Below are 12191 nucleotides of genomic sequence, written 5' to 3'. Positions count from 1 at the left end.
GTCTTGGGCTGCATCAAGAGGAGTGTGGCCAGCAGGTCGAGGATGGTGATTCTCCCCCTCTAGTCTTGTGAGACCCCACGGGACCACTGCATCCAGCTCTGGAGCCCCCAACGTAAGAAGGACGTGGACCTGTTGGAGCGAGTCCAGAGGAGGGCCATGGGGCTGGAGCACCTCTCCTCTGAGGACAGGCTGAGAGAGTTGGGGCTGTTCAGCCTGGAGAAGAGAAGGCTCTGGAGAGACCTTGTAGCAACCCCCTTCCAGGGGCCTACACGAAAGCTGGAGAGGAACTTTTTACAAGGGCATGTAGTGATAGGACAAGGGATAATGGCTTTAAGCTTGGAAGAAGGTAGATTTAGATTAGATATAAGGAAAAAAGTCTTCACTATGAGGGTGATGAGGCACTGGAACAGGTTGCCCGGAGAGGTGGTAGATGCCCCATCCCTGGAAGTGTTCACAGCCAGGTTGGATGGGGCTTTGAGTGACCTGGTCTTGTGGAAGGTGTCCCTGCCCAGGGCAGAGGGCTTGGAGCTAGATGATCTTCAAGATCCCTTCTGACCCAAACCATTCTATGATTAATTTCTATGTTTACATCATTTAAATGACATTTATAAGTTCTTTTCGTTAGTCTTGGGTATGGATGTAGGCTTCTAGCCACACAATGTAACAGCAGTATAAAGCTGGTGACCTCTCCCTCACTGGCTGTTACTCTGAAGAATTTGCTCTATCACCTCAGCACCTAAAAGCAAGCGGGCAAGTTTCCTTCTCGTACAGCTCTCACCAGGGAAAGAGCAAACAGTGGCTGCTCCCTCCTCTCTGCCCGCAGCACTGAGAACCAGGAGGTACCACTGCTGGCTTTTAAATTATAGAATCATAGAATAGTTAGGCAGCGTAAACCAGCCCTGCTCAATGGTTTCGGCTGAGCTGGAATGTGGTGAGATACCTTCCCGTCCATTCAGACAATGTCAGAACTGCTGACAGCTGCATTGGCAGTATTGTGTGCCTATATTTAGGGTGATGTCCTTTTTGTGGTCTTTATTATTCTGGTAGATGATATGGAAAGTTCCTATCCAGATAAAACTTAGAACCAAAAGTGATCAAGTCAGCACTGGTGGGCCAAGCATGGGCACGTCTACAGACTGCATGGGCTGGGCTTGGTTCAGTCACCTCCTCAGCTAACCAGGCCTTCCCTAGGGATGCTGTTTGGCTTTTGGGGCTGAGATGCTCTGTGGCTGAGCTCCTGAGCCTGCAAGCTGCACGACAAAATTGTCAGCGGTTTGCTGCCCCATCTTGCCATATGGCTTCCCAAGTCAGGACTGTAGTCCATGTTCGCTACCTCCACTTACCTCTTTTCACACTGTTCACCTCCCCAGCTCTATGTTTCTCATTTCGGAAGCCTGTTTGGAGGCATCAGCCAGGAGGTGCAGGTCCTGAACTGTCTGAATGACTGTGCAAGGTGTGGGGTGGAGGGAGTCCTGTGGACAGCAGAGCGAGTTGCTGTGTGGGTTAGGGGTTCCCAACACCCATCTCTACTTCATTCTGTCTTGGTATGAGCCTCTGATGGTTGCAGCCTGGTAGGACTAAAGAAGAAAAAATTCCAGGAGGCTTCTTCTGCGCTTCCTGTGCTGTCTGTAAATCACAGCTGTGTGGAGGAGGTGGGGCAGATACATGCGTGTCTGCGTTCATCTTTGCCCTCTGCTAATGATATGATTGCTGAAGCTATAAACATTTGAAGTGAAACTGGGATTTTTTTTTTTTTTTTGTTTGGTTGTTTCTTGTAATTATGTGATTGTTCAGTGCTAGTGGGCTGGGTGCTTTGTTGTTACTGTGATTTTTATAAAGCATAGAAGTTCAGCTTTCTGGCATAAAACCTCTTGCTTTTATGTAAAGAAGAAATGTTCCAAGGTCATTGTGTTTTATGGTGCGTTTTTGCTTGCTCTGTCAGTCAGTCTGTCTGTCTCCTTTCTTTTTTTTTTTTTTTTCCCCTTTTATGACTGCTCCACCCAAAATTCCTCAAAGCTAAACAGGGAGAGAGGGCGTGAAGCTGACTCATTACCAGACTGAGAAAGTAACTGAGGTTCATTGGTGTCCTAGGGAGGGGAATACTAATGCAGCCCCTTGTACCACTTTGATAGATGCAGGCAAATTCCTCAACATTCCTGTCAAAGTATAAGGAAGCCCATCCCATGCCTTTCCATCTAACAAAAAGTAATTTCTGAAAGAACGTGTTAAACAGTTCTAAGGGTTTATGGTACCAGGTACTAGAATTAACATCTAACTTATTTGTCATGCTGTAATTATTTTGAAGAAAAGCCTCTGGCAAGGCCAGACCAATGTTATCCTCTTGGACAGCTGTTAATTTACGAAATACTATTTTATTGGATTTTTTGTTGTGTGGCTTCAGATGACCTTAATTATAAATTAATGCTCAAGAGTTTTGGATTTGTCTAATGACCACCCTCATGAGATTAGTGACGGATTGTATAATGCCAAAATTTTTGAAAAGTTTGCCAGCCCTCGGTATTGCTTTTCATGTTTTATGTTTACTTTCCAACGTGTTCCTGGAGCCTGCACTGTTAGCCCTACCTGTAATCTCCATGGATTTGAATGGTTTAGGATTCAGTTACGCCTTTAGATCATATACTCTTTAATAGAAGCTGCAGAATATTTTCTTGTCTGTCCTCCTGGGTAAATTACAGGATATTTTTGGTGAGCATCTCATAATTAAGAAATTCACTTCCTTTGGACCACCATAAGAAGAAATTAGCAGTATTTTTTTTTTTTTTTAAAGGATACTGTCTGGAGTATTGTTTGTGATAGTAATATTTCCTATGGTTCATGGCTGTTGTGTTTTACTGCATGTGCTTGATCAGCAATGAGAGGGGTTAGGAAGACAAGGCAGAAACAAAGAATTTGTGTTGTTTTGGTTTTTTTTCTAAATATATACAATCTGAAAAATGTATTGTATTAAATAAATGAAATGATTGCAGTGTGCATTTTCTTCCCAGCTAACCTGTTACTACTCATCTAGTATAAGACTGTGTTTACCACTTTATTTTTTTCCTAGAAATGAAATAGGAATAAATACCATGTTAAGCTTTAAGTCCAGTTTGTAGCTTGTTAAGAATTAATTTTCTTCTCTTACTTTTAGTTGAAGCATCTTGTCATAATGGAGATGAAACAATGGAAACAATTGAGGCTGCTGAAGCACTTCTCAATATGGACTCCCCTGGTCCTATGTTGGATGAAAAAAGAATAAGTAGGTTTTTTATGAAAACAAATCCTATCTGTGTTTGCCTTGTTTATTTGTGAAAGAAGGAGAGATTCAGTACAGCATGTTGCATGGAATTGGTAAGATTATTTTGCTTCCAGGTAGACTTTACTTACATAGTTTGGATATCAGAAATCCAGTGTTGTATGCAATGAAGGATTTCATTGCTGTGAAAGGGTTGAATAGGTAAGGAAAGAATAAGGTATGGTGTGAATAAAGTTGAGAGGTTTAGATTGCAGTGTTTTGTTTGGTTGATAGAGGATTAGTCTGTTTATGTTGCCAAGATAAAAGAATGTACACTTATATCTGCAGATTGGCTTAAATATGAATAAAAATGTGTGATCACCAAAAAATTGTGCTTTTGAGGGGAGTGCATTATATCATTAAATTGTTCCATTTTAATAGTGCTTCTGCTTGCAGAAAATGTTGTGGGTGGATATATTCCATTATGAACCAGTCTTCTCTCCCATGAAGGCCTTAAGTGTCATAGTTTTATTTTATGCTGTGTTTACATTTTTACAGTTAAAAAATAGCTTTTAAAAGTCCTTGTGGCTGTGTGAAAATATTCCTATTGTCCCTTTCCCTTAAGCAACTATGTTTGGCGCAACTGAAGATGACGATATGGTGCCTCCTATTACACACGTGTCAGTCACACTTGATGGGATCCCTGAGGTGGTGGAAGTTCACCAAGCCCCAGATCCTTACGCTGAATCACCAGAGACTCCAGAATTTGAACAACCAAAGAAAAAAAAAGGTAAGATGCTACTGGAGAACAGCAGCGTGGAGTAGGAGAGCAGTGGGTGGCATGCTCGCCTCCCCTGTGGGTGTCTGGAACCATTCTGGGTGTCAGGTCAAAATAACTGAGTGGGCTCAGCTAGACATACAGAGAAAGTGTTTACTCACTGGGTAGTGTGAGCACAGATACTGGTGCTTAGACACTAACAGTGTTGGGGAGGTAGCAAAGATGGCTCATCCTACAGGAAACATGCATCTCTGCTTGTTCCTCATTTACAGTTCGTCAGAGAATTGCAGTACAAGCTATAGAGATTTTGTTACTGTGAATCCTGAAGTACTTAATTAGCTCTTATTTAGCTTCAACTAAAGACTCTTGATCTGTTCAGAATATGGGATGAGAATGAGGAGGTTTTTTTAGCTTCTCTTGAATATGAATGGTTTAATTTTTATTTTTTTTTAAATAGCTGCATGCTATAGTAAGCACTGAGTAGTGTTGCATTGGAGTTGGTGCTGTGTCAGAGAGTATTGAAGTGGTGGTAGTCAGACCTTCTGCTCCAGTTTTCCCACCCTACTTCAGTGTGGACCTCATCAGAAGTCCTGACGCTGATGTCTGCAGGGGAAGAGAGTCATACAGTGCAGGCAGATGTAAGGTGCTGTTGCAACAAATTTAAAAAAAAAAAAGAAAAATAAACCAAGATATTCTGGGACTAATCCTAGGGCTGAATCAGAGCACGAGGACCTTGACAGGTTCCCTGTGAAATAAAAGCCTTGAAATAAAAGCCTTCCAGAGAAGGGTTCCTGCTCCCCAGCCATACTCCTGCTGAATGAGAGTGCATTTTGCTGCTACTGCCAAATGTTGGGACTTGTTATCTGTGAGAGAGGAAGAATATCAGCCTGTGGAGGTCTTGGGGAAGCCTCCTGAGCCCTGCGTGTGTCACAAGGTCTGGTAGGGATGGGTGTGGGTTGGGAAGTCTCAAATTCGCGTAAGAAAGCTGAACTGAAACTGCTGTCGGGGGGAGCTTTACCAGCAGCTGCCTCAACAGTGCTGCTGGGGAAACTACCGTGTTGTGTGCACTACTGTGAGATAACCACCCGTAAGAGGATTTTAAACTTGTTGGGTTTGGTTTTGTTCTTTTCTTTTCTTCTTCTTTTTAATGTTGGCTGCTATGTGGGTCAAAACAAGGAGCTGCTGTCTGCCAGACATTTAACCTCTCTGGCGTGATGCTTTCATACCCTCTTTTGTGTTGTGCTTCTGCTTACTCCCACTCTTTCCTCCTCCCTAGCTGTAGGTTAGAAAACCAGTTGCTTCACAGTAAGTATGTGTGTTTGTTTTGACAGTTACATTGGATAGAAAAAATACTAGAAAAGATACATCAGCTTAGTGTTTCATTAACTACTGGTTTTCAATACAGTTTAGACTTCAAGGTGGATGGTATGGTTTGAGTGATGTTGAGGTGTTACTTCAAAATGTCCAGGGATTTATAAGACATTGGTCTACAAGAATTACTGCAAAATGTTAGTAATTTTGTAGCGCAGTTTAGGAGGACATGCAGTGTGTGGGTGAGGTTCTTTTGGTTTTGTTTGGATGTGTTGGGTTTTTTTTTTTTTAAAGTGCAGTCCGTTTCCATTCCTTCAGTTAGTTTTGTGGCATGACAAGGGACCGTGGTCATGGTGCCTTGTCCATACCCCTTATAATGTTATAGACTTCCAGCATATATAACCTATCAGCTAAACTTACAGGGTTGCATTGTGCAGAGCATTGCCAGCTAACTAAGCCAGAATGGCACTGCCAAGTAGAGCTCTTCCAAGAAAATGTTCTCCAGAAGTGACGGAGTGATTTCACTTGCTTTCCTTGTGGGCCTTACTGCTGCAGCAGGAGAACTGTATCCACCCATCTGCTCAACTCCAAACCCGTCTTCAGCAGGATGTTTGTACTCATGAATGTCTGAGCACTGAGCTGCTGAACTACAGGTCGGATAGACAGGAAAAACAAAGTGATGTTGGAGAAAGAAATTTGGAAATTTGCTATACTAATACCTTCAGTCTCGTTTTTGCTGTGGGAGGTATCTGGCAGTAGGTGGTCACATAAGTTATATACACATTGTATTTTGAATATATACTGTTTATTACATTTTTACATACATTATATTTTTAAACAAAACCCACTGAAAACAGTGCAAGAAAATGTATTGAACTTTTTCTGGTGTGGTATAAAATATTAAATCAGGATGAGCATCTCACTTTCTAAATATCATGTTAATTTGTAGCATGAATTTCTAACCTGAAGTGTTTTTGCAACCATGGAAACAGGAAAGTGTAAATACCAATTATAAGTTCAATTAACCATACAAAATTACAGTAGCTCCACATAAGGCTCTTGCACATTCTTCATCCTTCCTCTTTGTAAAATTCTCTCCTAAAAAGGAATTTAGTGATGTACTCTGAAAGGTAACAAATTCATGCTCTATTGAACCAAAGGAGGAAGCGTTCTAGTGCTTAATGTGCTTTCAGAAAATATCTTCTTTTAAACAAAGGAAATGTGTCTTGTGTGTCTCTGTTAACTGTATTTTTGATGGTATCAGTCAGCGCCTAGAGATTATAGCTCACAGTGTAGTCTAAAACTATCATCTTAACTATCTCAACCCCAGACATAGAGCAGTAACATCAATACTTTTCTGTAAACGAGTTTCACATTCCTCACTGATTTCTGATTTTTTTTTTTTAATGTATTTGTGGTAGAGCATTGTCCAAATAGGATGTCCTGAAGTAGTCTAGGCTGAGGTAAGTGAGCCTAGAATTGCTGTAGTAGCAGCATTCATGTTTAGTAGCCCAGGTTATCCCTAATTTCCTTACTGGAAATCAAATCACTTAAGTTATACGTGATTGGTATTTACGTTTCTTGAAGCTGACCAGCAGTACTTCAGTCATGACCTAACTGAGCCCTCATCCACTTCATTTTCTTTTAAGACCTCATTGCATTTAGAATGAGAATAGCTTGGGTTGAAAGGGACCTTTAAAGGTCATCTAGTCCAACCTTCCTGCAAGGAGCAGGGACATCTCCAACCAGATCAGGTTGCTCAGAGCCCCATCCAACCTGGTCTTGAATGTTTCCAGGGATGATGGGGCATCCACCACCTCTCTGGGCAACCTGTGCCAGTGTTCCACCACCCGCACTGGAAACAATTTTTTTTTGCTTTTATCTAGTCTGAATCTGCCTCCCTCTGTTTTAAAACCATTACCCCTTGTCCTATCACAACAGGCCCTGCTAAAGAGTTTCTCCTCATCTTTCCTATACGCCCCCTTTGAGTACAGGAAGGCCGCTATAAGATCTCCCCAGAGCCTTCTCTTGTCCATGCTGAACAGCCCTAACTCTCTCAGCCTGTCCTCATAGGAGAGGTGCTCCAGCCCTTCTATCGTCTTCCCACTCCTCACTCCTTTATGGCATGCACTTCCACCTGTACAAGAGGGGAACTCAGATAAGCACCCAACAGAGTCTTCCCATGACACAGCTTTAAGGGGACTTAAGGGCACTTAGACAACGTTACCCTAAAGAACTTCTTGCGCAATAGAAACTTATCTATATAAGAGTGACTTCATCTAGACATTTTAGGAAAAATAGACATGTCTGCAACCAGTGATGGTGAGTGGAGCTAAAAATGTGCTCCAGTACTTCTTTATCCTTTGATATGATGATATATGAAAAAAAAACAATATTGTAGGATTTGCTCCCTCCCATCTTTATTCACATTGAGGAAGACATAACTTTCTAAGATGATGGCTGAACTTTGTGTCCCATCCTCAGACATGAATCCTGTCTGAATGGAAGCAAGAAAATTGGAGGACTCCAGGTATTACTAGAGTTTCCTCACTGTAGCTCTCTCAACTAGCTGTCCCTCCTCCCCCATGCCCTGTCAAAAAAGAGAGAGAGAAAGAAAAAGGTGCAAAGGTAGACTTAGAAAGGCTGCTAATGTCAAAAGGTGAGTGCTTAAGCCAGTGTTTCTTATGACTTCTGTACAGATACCTGGAAGTCTAGAACAAAGCAGACAGTGCAGGCTGGCACTGAGCATTTTTTTCCACTTTTACTCTGCAGCAGAGCCATTTGCAGCCGCTAAAAACAAAACCAAAAGTGGAACATCATAGTGTACAGGATTGCACAGGCCTATTCGTCTTGCCTCTGTAGAACATAAACTCTTTGGAAATGCATAAATAGAGAAAAAGAAAAATATTTTTCTTTACATCTTTAATTTAATAATAGGTTATTTGGACTAGAAATATGTTTTTCTGAGTACTGTGTCTGCTTGGTCTGTTCTGCCTCTCAAAATGGCAAAGGTAGTACATGAATAATTTAGTGTACTAAGGGTTCACTGCAAAACTTGGTACAAGAAATTTTTATTTCATAAGAAAGTTCTGAAGTTTCTGATTAATTACATTACCTGTAAAAGCTGCTATTGCAGGGAATGAGAGCTAATGAAGGAATAGGTTCAGGGTTTTATATTGAAATATACTTGAGTGTTACTTAAATTTTTTCCTCCACTTACGTTTAGGTAGTTGATTTCTCAGCATGTTCAAATGAATGCTCTTCATTTCTGCTTTTCAGTCTTCCTCACCAGATAGATTCACCATGCTTATGACTTTAAAAACTGGTGGTTTTTTCAGAGCCTGTTACTGGTTCTGCTGATCTTAACAAAAAAACAAGTGACTTTCCTTCTCCTGTAGCCACTGTTGAGAAAGGTGTAAAAGGCAATAGCACTGCAGCTGTCAGTGGAGACTCCCAATGTATTAAGCAGATAACCTTGTTTTATCCCTAAATTCCATTTTAGTGGTGAGAGAACAAGATAGTGCTTTGTATTTTATCTGGGTTTTCCTGTTTAAACTCTTGCCCACAGTTAATAACTTACTCTTCTCATCTCTTCTGTTTTGAGTACTCTCAGGAGTACCTAAAAAGCCACAGAAATTTCCAAGATACATGGACTTTGGAAAAGTCAGTGCAGTCTTTACTAGAAGTACACTAAGAGCATAGGGGGTTCATTCTTGCTGTAGAACTGATCTCCTAACTTACTGGAAATCAAATCCTCTCAGAACTGGGGAAACAAATGTCTTCCTTTTTTAGGTCTTTGTTCTTTTTTATTTCCGTTTTTTTTTTTTTTTTTAAGCTGCAGTTTGACTTACCAGTGGTTTATTTCAGGGAAGAAGCCAAAACCGTCTCGTCCTGAATCCCCTACGACAACTCCAAACATATCTGTGAAAAAGAAAAACAAAGATGGAAAGGGTAAGGCAAAGAACATGTTTTTTTTCTGAGTGACCTGTAAAAAGAAAACATTTGTGATGTAAAAAGAAAATGTTTTGTGATGTAAAACCAGGTCTTATGCTTAACGGTAGTTAACATCTCAGCTTAAGGAAAGTAAAAAATGAGTGCATGAAATTTCTTGGTGAAATACCCAGTTCCTAGGGAGAATAACGTATTTGTCACTTCAGTAGCAAGGGTTCTTGGAAACTCTTCAAGCTCCCGCAGAGGCTGCTGTGTTTTGAGCGAAGTCTTGGGGGACGCTTTGCATTGTATTAGAGTTTCTTGGGCTGTGGTTATTTTGACAGATGATCTTTGAAAAACATTTTCCATCTGTGTGTGTCTAATTCGGCATGAGGAGCTAATCAAGGCTGCCAGTTGGCAGGAGGAAGTACCAAGCCCTAAATTTTGAGGAAAGTTATAATGCAGTTTGAAGACTTGGGCAGAAAGCTTGCGTTTTTGATACTTCTTTCATTCCTTCTGTGTTTGAAAGGAAGAAAGAAAATAAATACCACATAACTGATACAATAAATCATTTCCTCCAGACCAAACTGTTCAGTAGTGCCTGTCAGTTTTGTCAACAGCTCAGTTGCTTTGCTGTTGGGTCCAGTGCCTGCACCCATGCTCGGGCTGGCGTTTGAATGGCAGCCTGATGCTCAGGCCCCCACCGACTTCTGCTGCACTCAGCAGGAGCTGGAAATGAGCCTCCGCTGTCTCACTACAAGTGCCTGCACACACAACTAGGGACTGATGTGCTTGCATGTGTGCAGTACTTGCCAGGACAGAAGCCCAGACAAACCTGGAAGGTGGTGACATAAGAATGTCAAACTCTCTTGAAATCAGAAAATTGCTACACTGAAAAATGAGTATGGGTTTTTTTTGTTTGGTGGTTTTTTTCTCTTTTGAAGAGGGATTTTCTGCAATAACAGGAAATAGAGATCTGTTTGCAAACAATAAATATTTAAGAGGTTAACGCCAGCAATTTTGAGTTGCTGCATTGTTGCGGTTTTTTTAAAAATTAAAGTAGATTTTTAAGTAAAAATGAAAGAAAATTATCAGAGGAACCTCCAAGTAGTGCTCATATGAAATAATAGAAAATATTAAAGCAGCTAGCTGCAATATTAAAAGGCAGAAGAGTCTAATGTTTCTGATGATGATAGCAAAAATACACCATATTTCACATTTGTTTATTGCTACAAAATTGCTAATTCAAAAGGAATTAAAAAGAAGTGTGTTGCCTGAAACCACTGCCTGTTACGAAAACAGCTACCACAAAAGCATTTGTAGCATTTTGAGGAACATAGAATTGAAATAAAAGGGATATTAACATAACCGGCCGTGGAGGGGAGGCAGCTAGAAAATCTTGAAAGTTGCCTGGCTCTCCGTATGCACAATGTTCCCCTAAGGAAAACAAGTATGCTAAAATACCGGGCCCTCCATATAATTGTTTGGTGTGATTTATGGAGAGGACCGTTTTCTACCTATTTCTTCTTCTGCTGTGACTCACAGAAGTTAAAAATTCTGCCTGTGAGTAAAGCAGATGTGCAGACAGCCCTCTTCACAGTGATTTTCAGTGGCTAAGCAGTGACAAATTTTCAGACTGCCTTGATGCAGCTGAGCATTTTTAGTCTGGCAATAAAAGCACCCTGGATTAGATGGTAAGTGGCTGGGAATGCTCTCACTCCTGGCTGATGTTGTGTCTTGCCTAGGCAGTCTTAACCTTTGCCTTTGGATACCCCGAAAGCAGTCAGGCTGACTGTTTTATGTAAGCTGGGAGACATTTGTTGCAAAGGCGGTGTCTTTTCTCTAGGGATGCTCACTTTTCAAATTTCCACCTGCTGAAGGAGCTGTTAACATTTTGTACTGCCAGTGCTGATGACTTTGCTGAATATTTGCAAAATATAGATTATAATACAGTAGTATGGGAGTTTTAATTGTTAAGACACCTCTTGTTGAAAAAACTTCACAGTGGCGATTATTAAAGTTGAAAAAAACTGACAGGTTAAATGGAAGCTGACAGAAGAGATCTGTCACCTTCTGATGCACTGGGCATCGTTTTTTGTGAAACTTAAGAAATCTGCACATGCTTCTTGCTGTGTTTTTGCACAGCTTCTTGTGGGAGGTGATATTTTCATACAAGAAGTTTTTTCTTCCTTTCGCAGACTTAACAACATATCACTAAGAAGCTTATGTGCAGCTTCAGGTGTTCAAAAGAACATCAGACACCAAAAACCTTAAAAAAAGCAGGAAAAGGGTCTCATTAGAGTGTAGACTCCTTAAATGTGCTTTCAGAAAAAAAGTATGCAAATTTTGTAGTAGTTTTAAGTATACATGATCTATGATTTTAATACTGTTTCTTTATACATGGTAAACACTGAACAGATGTGATGGATTTCCATATGTAAGTGTTTGTACCTGCTTGTAAAATAACATTTGAACGTTGCCTACTAGCGAGTGCAAGCAGTTACTGGATTAAAAACCAGTAATTCCTAGACTTTATTCTTGAAGGTTTGCATACCTCAGCATATGCCACTAATTGCCCCATATAAATCTAATTGTTAAATATAAGGATTTTGTTTGGCCTTTTAAAGGATTATAACACTTACCCCAGTTCAGCAAAGTATTTAAGCAAGGGCTTAATTTCCAGCATTTTCGGAGGATGGACCTGAACATGTTCCTATTCGAGGTAAAGCAATAGTGACTGCTTCTGTAACTGGATCAGGCAGGAGGGAGGTGTGACTAATGCTGTCTAGCATCGGTGGTTGGAACGGGGTGACTGTAGGTTGACTGGTACCTGACTCTCTAGGTTACAGATGGTTGCTAGGGCGTTCAGGTACCCCAATTATAATAACTAAGAAGAATCCCTTTCTATGCCTTTCCATCACTATTTCCTCATCTTGATGA

The 12191-nt window shown here is 40.8% G+C and overlaps 1 protein-coding gene across 2 annotated transcripts in view; it reads left to right on the top strand.

The window, feature by feature from the left end:
* The window catches only part of ELF1 (E74 like ETS transcription factor 1), a 67960-nt gene that overhangs the window by 40918 nt on the left and 14851 nt on the right, over positions 1–12191 (top strand). For both annotated transcript variants that reach the window (XM_086771798.1, XM_086771799.1), the window contains 3 exons: positions 3149–3256; positions 3858–4022; positions 9189–9272. In XM_086771798.1, coding sequence (XP_086627924.1) covers positions 3149–3256; positions 3858–4022; positions 9189–9272 — 357 coding nt within the window. The remainder of the gene's footprint in view (positions 1–3148; positions 3257–3857; positions 4023–9188; positions 9273–12191) is intronic.

This window comes from Chlamydotis macqueenii, chromosome 1 (assembly GCF_036417535.1).
Source record: "Chlamydotis macqueenii isolate bChlMac1 chromosome 1, bChlMac1.mat, whole genome shotgun sequence".
NCBI lineage: Eukaryota > Metazoa > Chordata > Aves > Otidiformes > Otididae > Chlamydotis > Chlamydotis macqueenii.
The sequence above is the reverse complement of the archived record's forward strand: the minus strand, read 5'-3'. Positions and strand labels throughout refer to the sequence as shown.